Consider the following 27,596-nt stretch of genomic DNA (forward strand, 5'->3'; position numbering starts at 1 on the left):
GGAGTTCCACGGCGGATGGAAAGTCAGTTCCACTGCTTTTCCGCCAGTCGGCAATCTTCACGATTGCCGGCCGGGTGGAAAAAGACAACAATATAGTGGCGGTGCGTTGCAGGCACCGCCATCCTTATTCCGATGGCAGCGTGGGATATCCTTTCCATGGCGGAGACTCTACCATGGAAAAGCAAGCGGAAAGTCATTTTGGGGGCCCGTTGTGGGCCCCCGGGGTTTTGGGGGGGTGGGGTGCTGCACCTGGGTGGTGCCTATGGTACCCCCAACATTGTAATGCCCAAGGTGGCAGGCACCGCGCGGTGCCTGCCACGTTGTGCATCGCAATGCAAAACATGGGTTTTTAACATTGTGTACGGTGCTGCAGCCAGCAGCACCGTCCGCAATGTTAAACTAATGGGATGCGCCCGACAGTGTGGCGGGCGCATCCTAATATGACGGGCGGGACCGGCGCATCTATGGTGGAAGGTCACAGCTCCGCAGGGATGGCGGGCGGACGAAAGTCCGCCCACCATCCTAATAGGCCCCTTGGTCTATTTGTGTATCAGGCACATACTCCGAGAAGAAGAACCGTCCACAGCGTGGGGTGGGAGCAGATTAGAGCTGGCCAGAGGAGATTTTCATTGAACTCTGGTTAGCAGGACTGTACTGAAATTAGGAGGAGTTTGGAGAGAGAAGGGAATGGACAGAGGTGAACCAGGCTTCGGACATAAATGCTGTGGTGCAAAGGACTCTGGTGTTGCTGCTGCAGTAAAGCATATTTTTGAAACAGGAACCGAGTCACGTTGTGGTAAATAGTAGGTGGCGAAACTGTAAAAACTTATGTTTAATTTGCTCTGGTGTTTCTGGCAATCACAGACCGGTCTAGGCTACTAAAACCCTGCTTGACCCTTTTAGATGTGGGGACGTCTGGTACAGAAGAAGAAAAGAAGGGTTCCACGGACCAAGGAATATAGCTTACGCTGATCCCTCAGAATAAAAGAGGTCCAGGTTGAGTCCGGAAAGCCTGCGTTCTCATGCAACTTCTCTCCTGAAGGTGTGCAGATGGTACTAAGACACAGAATGCTGAGCCAGCCTGGATGCGACCCTGTAGAGCAGATATACATATATAATTCTTCAGCCTGTCCATCTGAAACCCCTGCCCAGTGGCTGAAGAGTGGAGAATACCCTATAGTTTCATTGAGTTGGAGCTACTGGAGAGGAATCCCAGAAACATGTAGCTGCGCATTTTGGTGTTGCCATGAATTGGACTTGAGGGGAGCCCAGCTTCAACATGAACACCTAGTTTGGTATCCAAGAATCCGGCGACCTTGCCAGCTATATTTAGCACTTGTCCTTCTCTGAACATTATGGTCATAAAAAAGCAATATCTGATCTTCAGGAGACCTGCTTGGCTACAGCTTTCAGCCTTATCCCACTGAAGCCCAAAGGTATAAAGGTTTGCAGTCATGAACCACCAACTCCCACCTCGCTATGCTCAGTTGCCAGTTAGCCATGAAGGTTGCCTAGATGCCACTGGTCTATAAATTTTGGCTTGGGTGAACCATCAACTTGTATCCAACATACTTAAAGCCAGTTGGCCAGAGAAAGTCAGGTTTTCCTTATTTTTGTGGCATTTACTCTTAACTTTTCTCATTCTGAAAATGATTTATTTCTTGCCCTTGATGCTGCTTTGGTATCACTGAACATATATCAATAGCATTTATCTCTACAGAAGGCTTTGCTGCTTGTGCCAGCCAGGTGAGTCAAATAAAGCATCTTACCTACTAAGAATTTGATTATCTGAGCTTGGTGGGAGTCAAGCCACAGTTCACATCAAGACTGTGGCTCGTTCCCCTACAGTAACCATAAAGATTCCTTCACGCAGGCTCCTGGGAAAAATCACGGGAGGATAAAATTGAGAGTGAAATTAATTGAGTGGAAGAAGTTTGTGACCCTAAAAGGGTGCAAGCCAATCTAGGATATAACCTGTGAAGTTAACCACACCTAAAGTATGAAGCAAGTTACCATGGTTGATGGTGCAAAAGTACACAACTGGATCACAGCCAATAAGGGTTCTAACATCATCGCCACCTGTCAATATACGGACCAACTTAGTACCTCTCCTTGCCAAAATCCAATCTTGAAGAGATAACAGGCTGCACCCTCAAGGCCAACAGAAGCCTCAAGAACCTTGGGAGGATGGTGATATATATGTGGTTAGAGTCAGCAGTAGACGAAGGCTCAGAAGTCCGCTTGAGTACTGGGGTGATCACGGTTCATCTGAACTGAAACAGGATCAGTTTCAAATGATAGATTAGTGCCTCATAGCATGTGATGACAGGAAATGGTGAACAAGAGGCCAAGTGTTACTTAGGAAAGCTGAACAGTGGCTGTAACAGTTGTTCCTGCATCATGATCAAAAAGTGGACACGTGATGGAATGGAAGAACGGGTACCAGGAATGAATAGTTCATCAAGGCAACAAGAGAATCATTCTAATTTCTGGAATTGCACTGGGAATAGCTCTGCTCAGTATCCCTGGAAAGACAGACAATCAGACACTTCAGCGTGTACTTGCGGTTGCTCCTGGATGTTTACAGTCTCAGAATATGCTATTGACTCGCATTTATGTCTTAGTGCTCTCGGATCTGGGGGTACTTGTGTTCCCTTCCGGAGGAGGCCATGGGATGGGATGATGCCATGTGGAGCAGGGTCAGTAACAATTTACATAAAGAGGCCCTCTATCTAGAGTAGCACAGTGTGCAAAAAACAATGGGTTGGAATATTACCCAAGCGGGTGCCAGTGGTTTGGACGATTTGCAAGCATTCTCCCACCACCTTTTGTGTGTTTATTGCTTACACAACCAGAATTGAGCTTCATGAAAGTAGCTAACGAATCGCAAATACCAAATATGGCATGAAGACAGTTCAGAACTCAAGGGATCCAACGGAGAGGACCCTAAAATCTCTCAAAGAGGGTAACCCCTCCCATGTGCAAGGACAGTCACCCAAATCCAAATTAAACCGACAGGCCTTAACATTCACTGCACGCTAAGCTAAGGCTTCCTTCCATCACTCAAAAGGTCAATCAGTCAATCAAATAGTACTTGTACAGCGCCGCTTATCACCCTAGAGGGTATCTAGGCGCTGTGCTACAGGTATCAGCTGAAAAGCCAGGTCTTGAATCCCTTCCTGAAGTGGGTTTGCCCATGTAACCAACCTCAGGTAATGATATTCATTCCTGTGACAATCTAACTGCATGCACGCTTTATTTACAGCATGCAACAGGTAGAGCCGAATTACCATAAATCACACTCTTCGAAGAGCTGGCATTGGCAATAAATTCCGATGCACACAAACAGATGCTTGTACAGACGTTCAGCTTCAGTACTGTGGATTAATGCAGGCGGATAAAGACGCCGCCTGTCCTGTGCACTCACTCAATGCATCCTCTTTTGGAATGATCACAGCCAGTAATTCATGAGCAGAGCCACCATGCTTTCACGACACGGCTGAAGAAGGCTGCTTTGCCAAGCAGGTGTGATCCCAGGAATCTAGGTGGCCTTGTGCCACAAGACATGGTGCTGAGCAACTTCAGACGCCGTCAATTATTGAAGTCTGCAGGACAGGCGTTCATTGAACTTTACTCAGCCTCCCTGGGCCAGCAAATTGCCACATTAATTATGGAAGAGCCCTGGAGCGCAGGACTTGCTATCTCTGAGGCTGTCTGGCTGTCACTTCATGTCACACCCCCTCCCCCAGAGCTGGAGTAGAGGAAATGGGTCACCGACACAGGACTAATGCACTGCGGTCCTTCCATCAACATCAACCGCAGCAGGAGTGTGCCTCGAACACAGGCTTATAGCACATGCGTATTATTAGAGCCCCTTCAGAGCGTAGCCCACCGTAGACTACTGTGGGAGAACACCGCTACTGGTCCCCGGCAGAGCAAACGAGGCATAGTCAGCACAGGTCCGGCAGCTAGGTTGTTGAAGGTGAAACCAGGAGGCCGGAGCCCAATCCCAGCATCCATCTAAACAAAATGTGTGGTCCTGGGGAAAACAGTGTATCTGAGAGTGTTGTGCTACGAAACACTCAGCATTTGAACAGTGTAAACTGGAGCGTTGCCATACATCCCTTCAATCCAAGTTCCAACAGGAAATTATCTTAAATGCGAGTCAGCCAAGATATCCATAGGTGGCAGCCCACTTATTTATCCAATTTTCTTCCTGCAGGAATAGAACCCACCTGCCAAATACCTTGTTACGTTTCCATAGGATCACAGATCACCTCTTTCATCTATTTAATTTCCACAGGATTACATTTCACTCCCCTTAATCCATCTGCGTTCCACAGGATCACAGCCCGCTCCCCTTAATCGCTTTGGCTTCCATGAAATCACAAATCCCTAATCCTCAGCCATTTTCTTTTGTGGTTTATGACACTAATCTGAAAGAATGTCAAAGTAATGTCTAGATCTATTTATTTTGTATTTATTCTATTTCAGGAATGAAGTAGCATCTAATAAGGGTGATATGATGAGGTGCTGGCCATAGAACCGTATGCATGTGGATTCTTGTTGACAGCCGATTACTGGAGCAGGGAGTGATTCCAGGCTGGGGAGGGGATAGATGGGACATGGCATTGTGATAGACCAGACAGCACATTTTGTATTACAAATATATAAAGTTGTTTAAGTGATAGGACATAATGTAATTTGCCCAGAATCATAAAGTTAGACCCACGTGTAGAGCCCAAGATTGTATGTCACCAATTTATACACTATTCCACATCTTCTCCCAGGTATGGATGAGCATTTGTAAAGTGCACTTTCACCCTTGGGCTTCCTAGTGATGAAACAGCAGATTTGTATTGCTATCCAGCTCTGTGGTACTCATTTTATCTACGCTGGAAGGATGAAAGGTTCAGTGGAATCAGCCAAGGTTTGAACCTGTGACCATGAGGAAAAACACAGATCACTGGAACAGATGCATTATTCCACTGAGACATCAGACCGGACATATGTTTGCACTACACAAAAACTGGATATTATCAGCCCTGCCAAGTACCATGCATCTAGCGTTCGAATAACGCATTTTAGTGTGGCGGGCCGCATCACTGCACTAAAATGTTTAGTCACGCATTTATAGCGCCTCCTGACACCATAATGGCACTAAGGCAGACAAGCGAGATGGAAGTGCTACCCTCTAAGAAACACTTTCAAGCTAGCAACGTGGACCGCGCACTGCAAGTCTGGCAAAGTGAGGCACTGTACGGACTTCACTTGTGCAGTGCTGCCTGGGTGGTACTAACAGTGGAAATGTTCTACTCAATGGGGCATGCTGTGCTGGCTGCAGCAGTGCATACTGATCACAGCTGCCTGCTGCTGAGACTCACTCGGCCCCGGTCGACCGAGACGACATCACGTGACTGCAAGTTGCAACAATAATCAGACACGTCATAGTGTGACTGTATCCATTTGCCAAAGTCACGGAGTGAGGCGGAGTCGGGCGGGACACAGCAGGCGGCAGTTATGTTTCTTTGCCGTGGGCGCACCGCTGCGTCACCAGATTGCTGCCTCAGATCAACATGCGCTGCGCGGCCTTTGGGAGGTGAGAGGTGGTCGCACAGTCATCGCTGCAGGAGCAGCAGGATGTTGAAGGCAGGATCTCAAAAGATCCTACCTCCTCCGGTCCTGTGCTGCAATGCCCAGCTCCCCAGGCCACGTGGACCCAGCGACCACTGGTGTCTCTAATAAACAAACTGCTAGCACGTCAGACCCAGCTTCCATGGATTCAGGTGCCTTCTGTTGTTTTGTGGGGTGGTCTGCACATGCAGGCTGAGATGTCTCTTATCTTGGGCCATCAGGTACAGTGCAAGCCTCAACCATATGTCAGAGCGGTGCCGACAAGGAGCACTGCACGTCATTTCTGGTGGGCAAATGCTTGGACCTGTAGAACGCATGCTGTCCATGTATGATGCTATCCCTCAGAAGGCGCATCAGTGAGACAGGATGGCTTGCGAGGGAGGAGAAGCGAGCGTGCAATCGAATGACCACCTGTCAAGGAACCACTAAGTGTTTCCGCCTCAAATAATTTCTAAAACCACCAACGTTACTGCCGAAGCGCCGGGAGTTCTTACTAAACAGTTTTTTAAAGGAAAGTTAACCGGTAGTTCATCGAAAGTGCTGCTCTTTTAACATTTACACACGTCGCACAGGAAGCACTTGCAGCTTCATTCTACTTACGTTCATGCATTATACTGGTATCATGACTCCAGTCAGGGTGTACATGTCAGGATAGTCTGTTTCAGAATTGCCTTGTGTTGGTTTGTTTTTATCTGTTTGACTCTTGATGATGTTCACTTTCATTTTAGAAAGCCATCTAGAATGAGGCGTGTTCCCAGAGCCACTGCACAGGAGCCCCAGGATTTTAAGACCATGCACTTGAGGAACCCCTCAAAAGTGGTTGCTCCATGAGGATCATCATGGAAGTAAAGACAGTCCTTAGCTGTGTTTCTGCATCCTGCAGAAATACAGCTGGGGCCTCTCACATCCTGTTTGGGTCAGTCGGGTCCCACAGGGCCCATCCATTTCTGGAGTTTTGCAGCAGTTTTAAGATCTTCTTAGAGTGTTTTTATGCTCAAACGGGTGTCATTTCTTATATTTATATGTTTCTCTCGTCTTTGTTGCTCGATTTTGCTCGTGAGAAAGTGTCACTCATAGCCGTTGAATGTCACTTATAATTACACTGAAATTATGAAAATGTCACACATATGCAATCTGAAACCTTGGTATTACATTACAATGACATAAGTTCTTGTCTCCCGGAGCAAAGGATCTAGTCCCCCTTTCTATGTAATACTAATCTACAGCCCAATGCTTATGTTTGGCAAAAAGTGAAAACAGTAACATCTATTGAAAGTTACAAAGACACAAAAGACTACATACTACAGGTGGACATGTAGCAGCTCACAAAAACAGTTATTTGTGAACAATGTAATCTAAAGGTTCCCTGTAAATGGAGTTCGACCAAACTGGAAATTGTTGCTTTGAAAATATCACCAGGAATCGGTAAATCCTCAATATTTTGCAGACACTGGTTTTGTTCATGAAAGAGGTTCACAGGAAAAGATGGGTGTACATGAGGTCACATGGGCTTCCTGCTGCCGCCTTTGCATTTACGACCCACTGCGTCTTTTACGACAGTTTACCCAGCACTTCTAACTGCCTGATGCGCATGTGTCCCGAAATCTGAGCCGCTTGTGTGACCTCATCAAAAGAACGCAAAGATAGTGCGCGCAGTGCTGCGTAAAACACAGAAATAAACACACACCCTAAGTAATAAATTAATTGGTTAACTGGTGTATTTAGTACCTGGACGGGTAGCCGGCTGCACTGATGCGTATCGTCTCCAACACACCGCAGGCCCTCAGCTGCTGGACAGCTCTCTTCGGATCAAAACTGAAACAACATTTTAAAAAGAGATTACTTATTATTCAACCAAGTTGACACACTTTTAGGATGGCCTAGTGGAAAAGGATATTTAACAAGGAACTCCTACGGGCCATAGGATTCCACCTGGACCCGATTTTGCAGAAAAATGTGTTTACACCACCAACTACCAGGAACGAGGTGAGCAGCCTGACCGAGAGCCAACAGTTAGTAGCCACAGAAGACACGCCTTGTATTATGTTATATGGATTTGTATAGTGTGACTTATCACCCTAAGGGTATCCAGGCACTGGAGAGGGTGTTGGGGTCGGCTGCTGGGGGTAGTTGAGTTAGTTGAAGAGCCAGGTCTTCAGCCTCTTGCATAATTCAAGAAGTGAGGAGGAGGCCCGTTCCATGACTTGTGTGCAATGTAGGAGAAAGATAGGCCGCCCATTCTGCTTTTGCGGATACGGGGTGAGGGTGCGAGGGAGAGCGAGGCTGAGCATAGGAGTCTAGTAGGTTGGGGAAGTGAAGGAGGCAGCTGAGGTATGCTGGTCCTATGCTGTGCAGGGCCCTGTATGCATGCATGAGGAGTTTGAATTGGCTGCGTCTGTGTATCAGTAGACAGTGGAATTCTCTGAGGTGTGGTGTGATTGTGTGTGACATGGGAGACCCAGGATGAGTCTAGCTGCGGAATTCTGAATGGTCTGATGTTGGTGAAGGAGGTTGCTTGAAATTCCGGGATACAGTGCGTTGTGGTAGTCTAGACGGCTAGTGATTAGGGCTTGAGTGACGGGTTGCCTGGTGTTTGAGGGGATCCATTTGAATATTTTCCTGAGAATACGTAGTATGTGAGAACAAGAGGAGCTGACTGTGTTCGCCTGTGAGGCCACGTTGAGTTTGTTGCCTACGATGATTCCCAGGTTTCTTGCGTGGTTAGAGAGTATAGGTGTTGGACAAAGCTCTGTGATAATTTACTCCTGTGATTTACAGAGACCAAGAAAAGGTTGTAGTAACTGCAATCTTAAATGAAAGCTGGGCACGCTGAGTTATTTCCAGGTAATTTTCTTAAAGGTACCAAGAAGGTATGACAGACAACGGACAGGCTCATAAGGCTATCTGCGCACAAAAGAGACACCAAGGAAGGCGATAAACAGCATAAATGGCACTCCTATTAGTTGGTAAATCAGCTTCTTTAACAGGTGTTCAGTCTGAGGACCCCTGCAAAGGGTAGAGATCCACAAAAGCTGCATGCTTACAAGTATTCACACACCATTTGGAGGTACTTTACCAGGTTGAAAATAGTCTGAAATGTACTCCTCTCCAGGACAGAAGTAAAACAAATGTGGATGGAAAACGGAATAGAATAACCCCAAAATTGATAGGGATGCAGAGGAAGGGTGAATAATCATTTTTCCCCTTCGAGCAAAAAAACACTTTAGCAAGTGAAAATGAACTTATACGTAACCCTTGAATTTATACATATGTTTGCTATATTGATGAATGTGAAAATGTTTCGTCAGGCGCATGTCAAACTCCCCAGGAGAATTCTTTGTGAACTCCAACAAAGTAGCAACTGTAGAGGTAACTTCAGGAGCACATTCAGGGCCGGCTTTAGGGCGGTGCGACCGGTGCCACCGCACCAGGTGCTGACTTCACATGGGGGCGCCTGTTTGCTTAAAAGCACCTACTGCTGCGTTCGTGGCTTCAAGCAATTTTCAGTCAACAATTAAAACATCAAGAAAACTCCAGTGATTAATGTTCTTCCAGGCAAGATCGGAGTTTTTTGTCTTAATAGAAGTTTTGACTCGTGGAAGTTTTGAAGGTAGCGCAGAGGGTTAGTATGCATGCTGCACAGAACATGTACCATGCAGATAACAAAGTGAATATAATGTAAACAGGTCAGTGGGCTACTGCTTTTGTCAGAGACTTCCTTTTGTTAGTTTCAGTTTACAGTGAGCTATTAACTGTCATCAAAGAACTGCGTGCAGACTTAAGGTATAAATTAGAGCTATAGATTTTTTCCCCAGACCTTCATTATTGTAATGTTGCAAAAAGGGTTCATTTTGGGTACAAACAGTTCTTGCGATTAAAGAGAGCTCCAATCCATTGTGTTACATTTTAAATTCAGAGTTTGTGCTTCTCCAGACCAAGTGCTCCGCAACATTTACTATACACTGATTTACAGACCAACAATTGATTGTCTCTGTGTAATGCGTGTTATCTAAAATGCTTTGACACCCTTCACTTTTATGAGTGACGCTATCAAATTAATAAAATGCATCTGAGAGAGAGGTTATGGAGACTGTTAAAGGGTGGTAGTGAGGGTATCCGTGACTGAGCTGGTAGTTGGGGGCGCCAAAAAACATTGTCGCACTGGGCGCCACCAGTGCTAAAGCCGACCCTGAGCACATTCCATGCTTTGGTTGTGAATTGGGAGCATAGAGGGAACTTAATCCAGTGAGCAGTGAAGTTGTTCTCTCTTCCCCTGCCAGAAGATATTTCCTGCCTCGCGATCTCTTACCTGAAGGAAAGCTTCTCATCGTTTGGCTTGATGCAGCGGACATAATGGGGGGTGGTGGCGTTCAGTGTCTCCATGAGAAGATGCAAAGAGTTTCGGAACTGGAAACAAACACAAAGAAAGAATTAGGGCATATTATGGAAGCAACAAATTCCCATGAAAAAAATGAATCTCCATGAACCAAGACCACCAATGAAAGCATAAAACAGCGATTTTACTTAAATTAACAAAACGCCATTGTGACCCCTGCACGATTAGCTCCCAATTACCATGTATTTATGTTCACGTTTATCACAGACTTGAGCCTTAAATAATTGGCGTGCCCCGCTGCCCCGCCATAAAGCAAGTAGACATTCTTCTGCTGCAACCAGGGTAGAAAGAGGCCAGAAGGAAATCTGCAACTTCTTAGGATCTGCAGAGCCAATGGGTACCACCAATCAACAAAACTTTAATCTGCACGTCTCTCTCTCTTCCACCGCTGATTGGTCTAAGTATTTACAGACTCATTGCTGATGCACAGGGTATCAGAAGATCACATTCCATGTCTGACGAGTCACATCACAGAAAGACACGGACTCAGTCACAGACTTAGATATTTGACTCTTTTAGAGACGGGGACCCACCACTGAGTGATCTGCACCATATTATTTACATACTTCAAAACAATCTAAACAAAGATTCGTTAACCGGGTATTATTTGGTTAACAGTGAATACAGTATGCGGCAGTGGGCCTCCAGCGAATGGCAAACGGTCTCTTGATTGATGAAGGTTCACAGAAACGTTCCAGATCCACTATCCCGAGTAAGCCCACTTCCGATATCTATTATCAATTGCATGATGGTCTTTAGCTGGGATAGTCTGACTTGTGTCTTGTTCGTTTACCGCAGGGAACATGTGATGACGCCTTTGGCACTGCCTTCTCCTAGCCAGATTGAATGAAGCAAAGGGGCCCACCTACAGGGCATTTCTGAAGAGCATAAGAAATGCAGTGCGAAACAATCCAGGCTGATCAGCCATGAAATGTTCTGAAATACAAATATTACAGGCAATGTAACAGGTCCTACAGTATTTGTTTACTGAGATTCTGATTAATGCTGCTGCTTGGGTTCCCTCAGCTAGTGATACAGAGAAACCCCGAAGCCTAAAAACGAGTTCTTCATTGACCGAAGAACCTTGATCCATTGTGGCTGAGGAATGGCTCAACATTAAGATCTGTACATGAGACTCCTGCAAGGCCTTGGGTATGGATTTGCTGTTCTCCAAACACTTTCTTGCATCAATACTAGGTTTAGAGTGAGGTAGACTTGTGAGAGACTCACAGATTACTAGGCGTCATTGACGTATTTAATAAACTGAATGATCTTGGAGCGAATGTGGGTAAGAGAAAAGTTATATCATACGGTAGGGCCAAAACGACATATATTTGGAACCTGGGGGTAGTGCTTTTAAAACCAGTAGTCAAACTTGGATTTGGTTGGGCAGACGACACAAATGTTGATTATAGATGTTGTCACCTTTGCAGGGGGGATGAGAGGAAAGTTGGAATCTATTTTCCATCTGATCTGCTCCTATTAGCTCTTGTTCCCAGGCGCATCCTGAACAGAGTCTAAATGTATCCCCAATAAAGGAAGTTACAGTTTGGCTGCTCACAAGCAGACTAATGTAATGACATAATTTTGGTAAGGTTACAGAATGCTCCATCTCTCCTGATAGCCAGTCATTTCAAGCATTGCAACTACAAGCTCTTTGATGGACTCTGAAGGACGGTGGCAGTGACTTAAAGACCTACTGTGGTCGGCATAAAGAGCAGATGCAATGACAAAATATTCCTACTATTTTCCTTTTTTTAGCTTCAATAACACTGTGATTTTAAAATTAAAAAAATAATAGCATTTTAAAAAACCATCTGAAAGATTTTGAATCTACAATTCTAATTTTTGAAGACCGATGTCCATATAGTTCTTTTAAGCAATTTTGTTAACATGGGTTGTTGTGGCAAAAAGACCTGGTACTCTATCTATATACTAGAAATAAATGAATGAGCCCACAATAAAATATTTGAATTTCAATGTGTAAACCTTAAATTGTAAACATGATGCTCTTCTCTCGCAAGAGACATTCCGTCAATTTTTCATATCTTGAGAATCTTTTTTTTTTTTTACAGTTGAGGGTTAGAAAAGAAATGATTAATAGGGTATCTGGCAAATATTTATTATGGAGATTTGGAAAGAGTGCAATTACCAGTTCCAGTGTCCTAGAGCTGGCAGAAAGGATTTTTGCAGCAGACAAATGATTATAGGTTGAACATCCAAGTAGTTTTCTGAAGATCAGATGGTTTAAGGTGGAAAAGAAGCAAGGCAGGAATGGCATTCCAAGATCCTTTTACTGTAAAAGAGAGGGCTTGGCCATCTGTGGGGTGTCTACAAGTTATAGGAACCTAAGGCAGTAGAGTAAAAGCTGGTCCAGGAGAGAAAAAAATATTGATGAATTCAGATTCTTACCATGAAGAGCTTTATGACAAACACATAGGTCTTGAAAGGTAGAATGTTTGTCCACTGATAGCCAATGCAGCCGAGTGAGATGTTTAGACACTTGGGTGTCTAAAGAAGGGACGGGGCAGGAGAAGGAAAGCAAAGGCATTCCAGATCAAGTTACTGAAACTGGAAGCGGGAAAGACCCAGGTAAAGTTTGTTGCCATAGTGTAATCAGAAGTGTCTGAGTGCCGCGATAAGAGGAATATAGAGATCTGGTGGAAGAGTTCCCAAAGACTAGCAGAAGCAGGTTGAGGTGTTTGGAGGGGATCAAGAAAGATCACGACCTTTGATGGGGCCAGTTGAGTGCCAGAGCCAAAATCAGAAGGCCATAAGTGGCACATGTTGGGTTTTGTACTAACTGAGATTTTGAAAAATGGAATTCATTCATATGGCACAGTGGTAAGAAATGCTGCAAACATAATTTGGCAACTGAAGCTCTTGAGGATAATCTGAGTGGCATCTGCATACCTCATAACCTCAAGTACAACAAACATAATAAACCCAGACAGGGGTGTCGTACAAATTGAATAAGGTACACCATATGAGGTAAGGCTGAAAGAAAAACTAGGGCGGAAGGGTAATTGCTTGAGAGCAGTTTTTGACACATGACTTAAGGCATTATAATGTTTTGTTCCAGATGCCAACCTCATGCAATCTGGTCGCCAAGATTGTATTAGACATGTTATTGAAAGTGGCTGATAGAGCTAACAAAATTGAACCAGCGATTCTTGCTTGGTCCTGCCTGCATTATGACAGTCAGCAACAAAGACATGCTGAGTCAAACTTAAAGCTGGATTGGGGAGTAAAACATAAGGCCGGAGCCGGTCCGCATGCATAAATGAATGATCAAGATGAGAATAATTACTGAATCCATTGAAAGTTATGGGACAAAATGCTAAGAATAGACCTGGAACAAAAGCACATAAACAGTCTCCTGGATCAATGGCCAAAAAAAGCCAACAACAAAATGCCCAGTAGTTGGTAACATCTCATCCAATCTGGTGGAATAAAGGGACCTGAATATGAGGCTTGTATGACATACTAATTAGAAATGCTATGTGGGAGATATGTGCACCTGTGATGCCAGCTAAACACCTCTTTATGGTTTGCAATGACATTTTGTGTACCAGACAAAAGTGACAGTACAGGACAGAAAACAACTGTAAAAATGGTGCTTCAACAGTAGTCCATAACAAAATAAAAAGTGTTTAGTGACATTCCAAGAATAAAATAGTCTTCAGATTTGAAACTTGAATTTAGGAGCAGTGAGATCAGAAACACCAATGTTTTTATGAAAAGTTTTGGGAATATCATATCCATGAACATTGACAACATACAAGTGTATAAGCTGTACTGGGAAACATTTGAATTTAATACAATTCTATGGGGGCAACTTTGCCTTCTACTAAAGGTGCAGTTGCATATTCCTTGGGAAAGATTTGTGATAATAACTAGATCACGAAACAGAAGTCGACGACCATCTTGAGGATTTTAAGCAGAGACATCAGCATTGGTTTAGGCAAAACATGGCTAAATAGTTGGGGAAGAGATTTTGAAATTAAAAATTGTGATAATCTGGGGTGCGCTAGAGGGCGCACAGCGGAATGGCTGCCTCTTGAGACAGCTCCGCCGGACGGGGAACACGCATGGCGAAATAAGCGTGATCGGAGGTGCGCCGCAGCCTAAAAATGTCGCTGTGGTGATCGGAAGCTGCCCTCCACAGATGGGGAGAACGAGAACTGCTCAGATGCCCTGCTGCCCACAAAAACACAAACTTTTATGTTCCGCGGTGTGAGCGGCCAACGGCTCCCAAGATGGCGGCGCCCGGGAGTACACAGACGCGATCTTGCTAGCGACCGCCCTGCCACTGCGGATTGATGACTGCGGGGGACGCGATCGCTGCGCTGCCTTCGGATCTCTTAAACTGACCCTGCGCGGAAGCCCTGGAGGCACGGGCGAAGACTGTGAGGCGCTGCGGCGGCCGCGTCCAGATACGACGGCGCTGCGGACGGTCAGCGGCTGGAGCTGCCTAGGAAGGAAATACGTGCTGTCCGCCTACCTGTCCGACCGCTACAGGGGTGAGTGCTGCCCTTGGACTGCGGTGCGGCTGCGTGTCCGGAGGCGTGTGGCGCTGTGCTGAGGCGGCGGACATGGGACACGCGGGGCGCTGTGGCTGCAGAGGGCGCCGATGCAGGCTCGGAGAGCGTACAGACTATTGCTGCGGAGGACGGAGCGCGGCGCCATGGATGTGAGGTGCTGACTGCCCCCATTGGCGAGTAAAGGCCGGGTGCTTGCCGGATTCCTGTGCCGCTAGCGCAGCGCCGGGACAGCAGACATTGAGCGGTGCGCCCCGTGGATGGTGCCGGCCGCATGGGCCAGCCAGAGGGACGGTGAGAGCTGGGCAGCGTCGCGAATCTAATGGCGTTGGGTGACGGCAGTGGAACCTACGCGGGGCGACCGGCAGGGATGACGAGGTGAAAACCTGGGAAACTACCAAGAGCTGTGCGCCTGCTGTGATACCCCCAAATCCCATCTGCAGAGGGGGCGGTGCTGCTCAGTGACCCTGAAAACGCGACCCCTGTAGACCAGTGGTGCACTCAGACAAGATGGGGAAGCCGGAAAAGACGCAAACAAAACTTCCATTTGAAACCAAGCGCCAGACCCAGGGCGCCGCAGCGCCACCAGACGAAGTAACGGGTGCTGAAGACTCAACGCCCCAAGGCATGGCGGAGGCGCTGAGGGCCATCCAGCAGAGCCTACAGGACATCCATGGTAAACTTGATACCATCACGCTGCGAGTGGACAACATGGCGGCGAAACTGGATGTGCACGGAGAGCGGCTGACGGAGGCAGAGACCCGAATTGGGGCGCTGGAAGACGTCTCGCAAACCACGACACAAAAATGTGCGGAGGCTGAGAGACTGATGGAGGCGCTGAAAAACAAGACAGAGGATTTGGAGGCGCGCTCGAGACGCAACAACGTGAGAATCACGGGGGTTCCGGAGTCCACCAACACTGGCCGGATGGAAACGTACGTCGAGGACCTGCTTAAGAACGTTGTGGGAGCGGAGCACCTGTCCCCAATGTTCCTAATTGAACGAGCTCACAGGTCGCTAGCCCCGAGACTGAAACCTGGAGCGCCCCCGCGGCCTATAGTCGCCAGAGTCCTCAACTACAGGGACCGCGATGCTATCCTCCGAATAGCGCGTGAAAAAAACCAGATCACGCACCAAGGTAACACCCTGGCGTTCTACCCGGACTTCACCCTCACAGTCCAACAAGCGCGGAAGGAGTTCAACCCGGTCAAAAAGAAACTTCGTGATATGGGGGTCGATTACGCTATGCTCTATCCCGCCCGGCTTCGCATTACGCACGACGGACATGCGACGCTGTGCCATTCGCCCCGAGAGGCGCATGAACTCATCAAAAAAATCGGAGCAAAGCGCAAAGAGAGGCGGAGAGCTGATCAAACTGCGGACGATGACTAAAGTATTGTACAAAGCGTTAACAGAAGAACAGCGAAGCCACTATCTACTGTGTATGGATACTGCGGCCCTAACAGGGAGGACTGTGGAGGGCAGAATGGACGACAATGCGCCTGAAGACATGGCGACGACGACGAGTGCATTTGCTGCGAACGAGCATACCTGGAACTCTGGGGAGCTGCTGACCGGTAATAATACTGCTACTTCAGTCCTGGGGGTACAACACTGGCTCCTGACTATGGGGTTCTGGGGATGGCATGCCATTACAAGACAGAGCCTGCTTAATGTTGGCAACAGCCGTTCCATGCTGGGGTGGCGTACGATTTCTGGGATTGAGGGAGATCTAGCTATATGACTAGCAGGAACAATGAACCCTGACCATCAGAACTGGATCATGGATGTGAAGGGCAGGTGCGGGAGGAAGGGTGTGCAAGTGACTGGTCGCTGCCCGTCAGATAGCAGGGAAGTAATGCTGTAAATGGGACGAAATATGCACGGCTGCGGCTGCGCTGGGCCCTAGGGAGGGTCGCTAGATGCTTGCACTGATAGGGGACCTCTTGGGTCCTGAAAAAGTAATCTGTCCCCGTCCACATCCATTGAGTTGGATGGAGTGGTGTGTTCTAGGCGGTCCCCCAAAGAGGGAGATCCCCGAATCCAGTTACTCTAATGTTTGACCTTAGTTATGGGGTATGTCTTTGGCATAGTTGGGGTGCTGAAGTGGGTGGGGGGAAGTGGGATACGGTTGGGAAGTTGAAATGTTGGTCACTGTGCATGAGAAGCATTGCTGAAATCCAAGTACGAATGCTGAGATATACGAGGGTCCTTACTCGCTGTGACAGCTGTGGGGGCGCGCTCACTAGATGTGGGGGTGACTGGTGCACACCTGCTTTTATTGGGAGATGGCTGAGAGCAGGTTAGGGGCGGGATATCTTCGATTATTAACGTGGAATGTCCGGGGGCTTGGTAACCCCAAGAAAATTAGGCAAACACTGGCGTATCCTGACAGGCAGCGCATAGACATTGCACTTATACAGGAGACTCACTGCGCGCTGTCGCGCCGAATAAGTGTGGGCCGGAGGTGGGCCGAGTCGGTACACTACTCCTCCTACTCCTCATACGCACGGGGGGTGATGGTGCTGATAAGAAAAGGGCTGAAATATACAATAGAGGAGGTCGAGAGGGATGACATGGGGAGGTTTGTTATTCTAACTGGTCTCCTGCGAGGGCAGAGGCTAGCTGTGGTGAATGTCTATGGGCCTAATGTTGATGATCCGCAGTTCTACCACTCACTGTGGAGCAGATTGTGTGAACTACAGGCCCCTCACGTGATATGGGATGGAGACTTTAATATTGCGCTCTGCGATGACATTGACCGATCTGGGGCGACAACGGAGCCCCACAGGCGCGCACTCCATGTCCTCCAGGACATAATAGTGGATAGGGCACTCACTGATATTTGGAGGAGTAGACACCCGGCTGAGCTGGAAGCCACTCATGTGACTACGTCGCGCGGCAGCTGGTCCCGCATAGACTACTGGTTGGTGTCTGGGGACGTTGCACTATGGACTAGGGAGGTTCGTCACCTACCCAGAACGCTATCCGATCACAGCCCGGTGCTCCTCTCCCTGGAGCTCCCGAACTACACGCCACCTCCATTCAGTTGGAGATTCAATGCTAAAGCACTCATAGACCCCATCTATGCTGATACCATTGGGCAGGCGATACGGGAATATTTTGACAACAATGCATCTACTGCAACAGACCTGGGTGTGCTCTGGGAGGCCTGCAAGGCCACCATACGTGGTGTCTGCATAAGCACCAACGCAGGCATCCTTAAAGATATCCAACAGCAGCTAAGAGCCAGAGAAGACAAGCTCCGAAGTCTAGAACGTGAATATGAGAGCACACAAAATGTTCGGCTACTAGGGGACATTCGGACAACACTATCCGAATTTCAGAGTCTCGCGGATGATGAAATTAAATACACCATGAAACGACAGGTGGCGAGGGCCTATGGGGAGGGCGGCAGACCGGGCAGGCGCTTGGCGACTAACATATGCGAGGGACGTGCCCCGCAGAACATACAGGTGAATCGAGGACACCAAGGTGAGCGAAAATATGGTGAACAAGAAATACTGGGGGAATTTATGGCCACGTACGGAGAGCTGTACGCCTCCAGGCCGACGGCCACTGAGGCTGAAATCGCGGAGTACCTCGAGGACGTGGCGATAGCGTGGCTATCGGACACGCACCGCAAATACCTATCCCAACCCATCACAGTAGAGGAGGTCACAGAAGTAATTAAGTCACTGCCGAATGGTAAGGCTCCGGGCCCCGACGGCTTTACGTGCGAATTTTATAAGACGTTTGTTGACCAGCTGGCACCATATTTGGTGGAAATGTATGGTAGCGCTCACGAGCAGCAACGCCTGCCGCCAACCCTACGGGAAGCAATACTATTAGCACTTCCCAAACCGCAGAAAGATCCGGAGCTTTGCGACTACTATAGACCATTGTCCCTCATAAACGTGGACAGCAAGATACTGGCCAAACTGCTTGCTGCCCGTCTGAATCCGCTGATGCCCAGATTGATCTTGCCCGATCAGTCTGGATTCATACCAGAGCGCTCCACTGCGCACAACACGCGAACGTTTTTTGCGCTTTCGCACTATCTAATGCCTGAGACGAAGGCGGCGGCGGTCTTCCTGGACGCAGCCAAGGCCTTTGATTCTCTAGAATGGACGTATATGACTACGGTGCTGCGGAGGATGGGCTTCCCACCCATGTTCCTACAATGGATCCAATTATTATATGATGCACCTGTGGCGCGGATTCGGGTGAATAATTATCTCTCAGACACCATTGACATACGGAGGGGGACGAGGCAGGGATGCCCGCTGTCCCCTCTCTTGTTTGCAATAGCATTGGAGCCCCTAGCATGCAAAATAAGACAGGGGCATCACTATTCGGCCCTGCAGTTTCCACAGCGACCGTTGCACATCTCACTGTACGCAGATGATATGCTGCTTTACGTGAGGGACCCACAGGCCAATCTGAATCCCCTGTTGAGGGAATATATAAAGTTCGCGCGTCAATCCGGTGTTACTATAAATTGGGCCAAATCCCTGATTATTCCCTTGACTGACAGCACGCACCCGCACTCCATGGATTATCCTCTGGAGTGGAAAACAGACCCGATAAAATACCTGGGGGTGTGGTATCACAGGGACCCGGAAATTGTGATCCGGACTAACTATGGGACGGTGATTGACACACTAGAGGAAAGAGTGGGGAGATGGATTCAGCTGCCTTTATCGCTGGCTGATCGTATTGCTATCGTTAAAATGGTGATATTGCCGAAGTTACTCTATCTGTTCACTAACATCCCTATACACCCCCCAATGGAGGTGTTCCGCAGGATTAAATCGATGGTCCTCCGGCTTATCTGGGCGGGAAAGACGGCTAGGGTGGAGTTGCGGACGCTCACGTTACCGTACAGTCGAGGAGGGTTCGGGGTCCCAGACCTCTATCTATACTATCTCTGTGCACAGGCACAATACGCACATTTTTGGTACCACAAAATCCCTTTTCTCACCCACACTGCGATTGAGGAGGGGGATGCTATGCCAATTCCACTTGAGGCGATTATCACTCATCGTAGGCCCCCCTTGCACATGCAAGACATAAACACCATAGATGCCACGAACAAAGCATGGCATACCATGGGCAGAATGGCCAATAAACTGCCGCTGTATGCCCCGGCGCTCCGGCTCCAATGGCATCCGGATATCTCGGTAACGCAAGAAAAAGTGGGGTTAGACTTGCTGCGCCAAGTAGGCATCGACACCGTGGGGGACCTGTACGAAGATGGGACTTTTAAAACACTAGAAAACCTAACATTCATTAGTAACATGTCGGCACTATTTCGCTTCAATTATCATAGATTGCAAAGAGCTGTGAAGCGACTGTACCCAACATACCCGTCGGAGCCGCCGGAATTGACCGCGTTGCAATGGCTGATCACCACACCTGCGAGCAGACACTTGGTATCTACACTATATACGAAAATGCAGGGAGACATAGCGGCGAACACACACGCTTCCATGGAGAAGTGGAACAGCTGTCTGGACACTCAATTAACAGAAGAGGAGTGGGCTACTGCCTGTACCCTGACGGGAATGCTGACACCTAATGGTAACCTCCGTATACTACACTTCAAATACCTACACCAGACGTACTACACACCGGCTAGGCTGCACCGCTATGGGCAGCGTGGGGATTCTAAATGCGAACGTTGTGGGGCTGAAAGTGCAGATTTCATTCATCTGGCATGGGAGTGCGGGGCAGTGGGGGAATACTGGGAACAGGTGACGCAAATACTGGGGGCCATGGTGGGCGGTGAGGTGCGCTGCGAGGCCAAAACCTGCTTGCTGGGACTGCTGCCTGAGTTCCGGGCTCTAAAGCGCAGATTCTGTGTGATTGCGTTGCTAATGGCCAAAAGGAGGGTTTCACTATGTTGGCATGGAAGGCGGATCACAAAGCCGAAGGACTGGCTCACGGACTTAACGTACTGTAGAGATACCCTGAGGACTTACGAAGAAGAACTCCCTGCTGGGTCAAAACCCAGAGACTACTGGGCATACCTAACGAACTATCTGCAAACTGCTTCCACAGAATCACTAAGTGATTAGCATATAAATGAAAGGGTGGTGGGTATAGAAGGCCTCTGATTAGAAAACGATCAGGCAACTTGGATGAAGGATGCTGTTGTGCTGTGACCGCACTGTTATGGTTGTTGTTTGATTGTACACAATTACAAATGCCAAAAAAAAAAAAAAAATAAAAAAAAAAATTGTGATAATCTACAACAAAAAAGTGAAACGTGTCCACACAATAAGCTTCCTCCAGAGTGCCTTGCCATATCATTCTTGTTTTTAGCTTGCACTGATGACGTCAGATTATTTGGGCACTCTGGACTCAGCGGTGGTTGCAACCTTCAGCATATAGACTACGATTATTTTGGTTTTTGTTGTAGGGTTTGAATGTTGGTAGCTACGAATGGCGATCTGAAAGAGTTAGGAGTAAGGGGTTCTGAATTTACACTACTGTGCCCCCTGTAGTACTTTCCCCTTGCCGTTTTTTTTCTGTGTTATGCTATGCTTCAGTAACTCATGTAACAATGTTATACTGTTTCCCTTTCTATGTTATGCAACGCTCAAGCAACTCATGTAACTATGTAACAATGTACTGAAACAATGTCCTACCTCATGTAAAGCGCTCGGATACCTCCGGTCTAGCCAGCGCTATATAAAACTTTTCAAATAAAATAAATAAAAATAAAATTAATTGACCATCTTTTGGGCGCTTGAAGTTCAAGCACAATAGTGGACAGTGGTGGAAATGTTTGTTACATTGTTCTGAGGCCAATTTAGTCGGGGTCCCCAATGCTGGCCCAGCATGGTCGGATTGATGCCAGACTTTTAAGATACTCACAGTAAATACATTTACGTACAATGAATATGCATTCAACTCATTTACATATTCAGTGATTATTCTTAAAATCTAGTATAGATCGTGGCTTCCTCCACCTACGTTGGACACTTATGATGTACAGAGTTGTGAGAGTAGACAAGTCCTTTTATAGTTGAAAGAAATATTTATGATCGGGAAGCTGACATTACCTGATGTCCTACGGTCTTCTTGTGTTCCTTATTTGCCGCTTTCAGAGCCGGTTTGGCGGCCCGAACGTTGATTTTTGACTTTGAAGCAGGAGGAACAGGATCCTTCTCATCATGGAAGAGGTCAGCCACCAGCTGATACTGCACATATAGAAACATGAACATATGATAATGTGCACAATCAATTAACTTGGAAGGTAGCATCATCCATTTGTGAATGTAATCATCAAAGTGTGATAGCCGTAGCGTGCAGGCCAATTACTATATGTACTCATTTATTCTCAGCAGACACTCTCATGAGTGGTAGTAAGAACAAACACCTGCACTCACTCCTTTCACGTTCAAAAGAAAAATTCGAGCCCCTTTAGCGTCAATCGATGTACACAACCCAGGTGCCACAATAATGAAGCTAGAATGATGCTGAGTCTGACACCAGGACACCCTCTCCTTGGGCATGTGTGCATTCTATAAATTCTGAATCAAGAAATCAATCAATAATGCATCAGGCTTGGCTCATGAGAGAGTACATGGTCGCCCTAGTGTCCAGAAGGTCTGTCGACCATAGGTGTCACCCACCTATAAACTGAAATGTCTGAATATAATAAGGGCGGAGAATCCCTGCAGTAATGGTGGGAGTGCATACAATCACTATGAGCTGCTGAGTGCTGGTGGAATGCAGGACCTGCCCATGTGTCACTGCACAACGCATGGTTCATACTGGCACAGGATGACTCAAACCCAAGGGGGGCTGGAAAGACAACATAGCTCTGGAAAATCACAGCCAACGCCTGATTTATTTATTGATTCTTATTAGGCCTGGGCGGTAAATTCCGTTCCGCTTGCGGAACTTGCGGAATTTCGGTAATTTCGCGTTCCGCGGAGAACGCGAAATTGCCCAAAATTCTGCTTTCCGCAACTTCGCGAAATTTTTTCTTGTTCGCGTTCTCAAAATGCTTGTTCGCGAGATATTTCTCCCCGAGCACGCAAACAGCAACTGTGAACAGGAAAAAAACATCACGAACAAGCAATTCCGCGTGTTCGCGGAATTTCTGCGTGTTCGCGGAGATTTTTTACCGTTTCGCGGAGATTTGCGTAACGCGATTATGCAAATTCCGCCCACCCCTAGCACTGGCAACGCTGAACAGCCATAAGGAGTTGGGTTACAGAGGATGAGAAACCTAGAGAATAACTAACGTTTCAGTCTTAAATAGCATGTTAACAAGCATATGGGTGTTATGTACCCCCAAATTTATCGACAATACACGAAGTGTGGATTTCTCGTCTCCTGGCAGAAATGAGTTTCATACAGAAGCGCCACGAGTTATATAAACCACAAGGTTTGCGATTTTCGTTTATTTCTCCTAAAAGCAATCACATGTTAATCAGTGAAGTGGTGAAAGAGCGCGATTGCATTTCATGTGCAGATGTCAGAAGTCCACCGCTAAAGGGCTAACACTCACACTCCTCTGAAACAACTGGGCTTGTTGCAAACTCCACTGCCATATGCCATACCATCAGCTGCAACCCCACTCCATCCCAGCCATGCTGTGCAGCAGCAGCAACTGGAAGCCTCTGAGACACGAAGACTGAAAGAAAGCCTCACTGCTGGAGCCTCTGAGACAAGAAGACCGAAAGAAAACCTCACTGCTGGAGCCTCCAAGACAAGAAGACCGAAAGAAAGCCTCACTGCTGAGCCTCCGAGACAAGAAGACCGAAAGAAAGCCTCACTGCTGAGCCTCCGAGACAAGAAGACCGAAAGAAAGCCTCACTGCTGGAGCCTCCGAGACAAGAAGACCAAAAGAAAGCCTCACTGCTGGAGCCTCCGAGACAAGAAGACCGAAAGAAAGCCTCACCGCTAGAGCCTCCGAGACAAGAAGACCGAAAGAAAGCCTCACTGCTGGAGCCTCCGAGACAAGAAGACCAAAAAAAAGCTTCACTGCTGGAGCCTCCGAGATAAGAAGACCGAAAGAAAGCCTCACTGATGGGCCTCTGAGACAAGAAGACTGAAAGAAAGCTTCACTGCTGGAGCCTCCGAGACAAGAAGACTGAAAGAAAGCCTCACTGCTGAGCCTCCGAGACAAGAAGACCGAAAGAAAGCCTCACTGCTGGAGCCTCCGAGACAAGAAGACCAAAAGAAAGCCTCACTGCTGGAGCCTCCGAGACAAGAAGACCGAAAGAAAGCCTCACTGCTGAGCCTCCGAGACAAGAAGACCGAAAGAAAGCCTCACTGCTGGAGCCTTCGAGACAAGAAGACCGAAAGAAAGCTTCACTGCAGGAGCCTCCGAGACAAGAAGACCGAAAGAAAGCTTCACTGCTGAGCCTCCGAGACAAGAAGACCGAAAGAGAGCCTCACTATTGGAGCCTCCGAGACAAGAAAACGGAAAGAAAGCCTCACTGCTGGAGCCTCCGAGACTAGAAGACGGAAAGAAAGCCTCACTGCTGGAACCCCTGAGACAAGAAGACCGAAAGAAAGCTTCACTGCTGGAGCCTCTGAGACAAGAAGACCGAAAGAAAGCCTCACTGCTAGTGCCTCTGAGACAAGAAGACCGAAAGAAAGCCTCACTGCTGGAGCCTCCGAGACAAGAAGACCGAAAGAAAGCCTCACTGCTGAGCCTCCGAGACAAGAAGACCGAAAGAAAGCCTCACTGCTGGAGCCTCCGAGACAAGAAGACCGAAAGAAAGCTTCACTGCTGGAGTCTGAGACAAGAAGACCGAAAGAAAGCCTCACTGCTGAGCCTCCGAGACAAGAAGACGGAAGAAAGCTTCACTGCTGAGCCTCTGAGACAAGAAGACCGAAAGAAAGCCTCACTGCTGAGCCTCCGAGACAAGAAGACCGAAAGAAAGCCTCACTGCTGGAGCCTCCGAGACAAGAAGACCGAAAGAAAGCTTCACTGCTGGAGTCTGAGACAAGAAGACCGAAAGAAAGCCTCACTGCTGGAGCCTCCGAGACAAGAAGATGGAAAGAAAGCCTCACTGCTGGAGCCTCCGAGACAAGAAGACGGAAAGAAAGCTTCACTGCTGGAGCCTCTGAGACAAGAAGACCGAAAGAAAGTCTCACTAATGGAACCTCCGAGACAAGACGACCGAAAGAAAGCCTAACTGCTGGAGCTTCCGAGACAAGACAACCGAAAGAAAGCCTCACTGCTGGAGCCTCTGAGACAAGAAGACCGAAAGAAAGCCTCACTGCTGAGCCTCCGTGACAAGAAGATCGAAAAAAAGCCTCACTGCTGAGCCTCCGAGACAAGAAGACTGAAAGAAAGCCTCACTGCTGAGCCTCCAAGACAAGAAGACCGAAAGAAAGCCTCACTGCTGGAGCCTCCGAGACAAGACGACCGAAAGAAAGCCTCACTGCTGAGCCTCCGAGACAAGAAGACTGAAAGAAAGCCTCACTGCTGAGCCTCCGAGACAAGAAGACCGAAAGAAAGCCTCACTGCTGAGCCTCCGAGACAAGAAGACCGAAAGAAAGCCTCACTGCTGAGCCTCTGAGACAAGAAGACCGAAAGAAAACCTCACTGCTGGAGCCTCTGAGACAAGAAGACCGAAAGAAAGCTTCACTGCTGGAGCCTCTGAGACAAGAAGACCGAAAGAAAGCCTCACTGCTGAGCCTCTGAGACAAGAAGACCGAAAGAAAGCCTCACTGCTGGAGCCCCTGAGACAAGAAGACCGAAAGAAAGCCTCACCGCTAGAGCCTCCGAGACAAGAAGACCGAAAGAAAGCCTCACTGCTGGAGCCTCCGAGACAAGAAGACCGAAAGAAAGCTTCACTGCTGGAGCCTCCGAGATAAGAAGACTGAAAGAAAGCCTCACTGATGGGCCTCTGAGACAAGAAGACTGAAAGAAAGCTTCACTGCTAGAGCCTCCGAGACAAGAAGACTGAAAGAAAGCCTCACTGCTGAGCCTCCGAGACAAGAAGACCGAAAGAAAGCTTCACTGCTGGAGCCTCCGAGACAAGAAGACTGAAAGAAAGCCTCACTGCTGAGCCTCCGAGACAAGAAGACCGAAAGAAAGCCTCACTGCTGAGCCTCCGAGACAAGAAGACCGAAAGAAAGCCTCACTGCTGAGCCTCCGAGACAAGAAGACCGAAAGAAAGCCTCACTGCTGGAGCCTCCGAGACAAGAAGACCAAAAGAAAGCCTCACTGCTGGAGCCTCCGAGACAAGAAGACCGAAAGAAAGCCTCACCGCTAGAGCCTCCGAGACAAGAAGACCGAAAGAAAGCCTCACTGCTGAAACCTCCGAGACAAGAAGACCAAAAGAAAGCCTCACTGCTGGAGCCTCCGAGACAAGAAGACCGAAAGAAAGCCTCACCGCTAGAGCCTCCGAGACAAGAAGACCGAAAGAAAGCCTCACTGATGGGCCTCTGAGACAAGATAACCGAAAGAAGGCCTCACTGCTGAGCCTCCGAGACAAGAAGACTGAAAGAAAGCCTCACTGCTGAGCCTCTGAGACAAGAAGATCGAAAGAAAACCTCCCTGCTGGAGCCTCTGAGACAAGAAGACCGAAAGAAAGCTTCACTGCTGGAGCCTCTGAGACAAGAAGACCGAAAGAAAGCCTCACTGCTGAGCCTCTGAGACAAGAAGACCGAAAGAAAGCCTCACTGCTGGAGCCCCTGAGACAAGAAGACCGAAAGAAAGCCTCACCGCTGGAGCCTCCGAGACAAGAAGACCAAAAGAAAGCCTCACTGCTGGAGCCCCTGAGACAAGAAGACCGAAAGAAAGCCTCGCCGCTGGAGCCTCCGAGAAAAGAAGACCGAAAGAAAGCCTCACTGCTGGAGCCCCTGAGACAAGAAGACCGAAAGAAAGCCTCGCCGCTGGAGCCTCCGAGAAAAGAAGACCGAAAGAAAGCCTCACTGATGAGCCTCTGAGACAAGAAGACCGAAAGAAAGCTTCACTGCTGGAGCCTCCGAGACAAGAAGACCGAAAGAAAGTCTCACTACTGGAACCTCAGAGACAAGAAGACCGAAAGAAAGCCTCACCGCTGGAGCCTCTCTTCCATACAGAGCCCAGTCTCTGGGACTTTTCCAGAAGTCTCTCAGCTACAATTACCTGGAGCTCATGCCCAGGTGCCCCACAAATATGGGCACCCGTGGCCATAAAGCACCTGCTCTGCACAGTCCCTAAAACCGTAACCCTATAAATAAGCATTAAATTGCATTACAAACCAAGAGAGGAGAGATGTGGCCTATTGGCTAGAGCGGTCGACCTTGGAGCTGGGGAACCAGTTTTAAGTCATGGCAGGGACACTCAGCAGCCTGTGATTCTGGGCAAATCACGTAATCTCCCCGCGCCTAACAAAATGAATGTGTCCATCTGTAATGCAACTGGTGCTCAGTAAAGCGCTCGGATACCTTCAGGTCGAGTTTGCAATATATAAAACTCCCCCAAAAATAAATATATAAAGTGCAAAATAGAATAAACACAGGGTTTTGAGACTGTGGAGGCTGGGCATGCCCCAGTGTGCATTGTCTAAAGCGCGCCCTGTGCTTTGGCTGCACCACGAGAGCACTAATCAAGGAAGAAGCCACCTTATTGGAACACGCAGTTGTGTAAGGTAGTTGAAGGTCACTACTGGACAGGAATAAAGTGTTTAACATCACAACAATAAAGAGGGGAAGAGAAGGGACAGGAAAGCAATGGCAGGAAGAAAGTGAAATGACACCTTTTGGAACATGAATACAAATAAAATGTCTAGTTGGGCTACATAAAGAAGGTGAGATATGCAAAAATGTGTTAGATGTGCAGTTAATGGATTTCCAAACATTTAACATGAGTTTTGTGCTTAGAGGTGTGTGGAAATACCCCTTCACAGCATGACAAACCCCTGCCTGTTAGCCTGCTAACTTCTCCCCTATACACTTATTCCACGTGTAGGTCCTCAATCATGTCTACATTTCCAGACACATGGATATGGTACAGCAGTTCTAGACTTGTGACATTACTGTCAGAGCTCTAACCTACTGCA

At 47.8% G+C, this 27,596-nt stretch overlaps 1 protein-coding gene across 2 annotated transcripts in view; it reads right to left on the reverse strand.

Annotated features, from left to right (window-relative positions):
• MYO5B (myosin VB) overlaps positions 1–27,596 on the reverse strand; it is a 1,021,014-nt gene that overhangs the window by 290,270 nt on the left and 703,148 nt on the right. For both annotated transcript variants that reach the window (XM_085629682.1, XM_085629691.1), the window contains exons 15-17: positions 21,642–21,779; positions 9,944–10,041; positions 7,363–7,449 (exon numbers count right to left, since the gene is read on the reverse strand). In XM_085629682.1, coding sequence (XP_085485808.1) covers positions 7,363–7,449; positions 9,944–10,041; positions 21,642–21,779 — 323 coding nt within the window. The remainder of the gene's footprint in view (positions 1–7,362; positions 7,450–9,943; positions 10,042–21,641; positions 21,780–27,596) is intronic.

Source organism: Triturus cristatus, chromosome 2_1, assembly GCF_964204655.1.
Source record: "Triturus cristatus chromosome 2_1, aTriCri1.1, whole genome shotgun sequence".
NCBI classification, from domain to species: domain Eukaryota; kingdom Metazoa; phylum Chordata; class Amphibia; order Caudata; family Salamandridae; genus Triturus; species Triturus cristatus.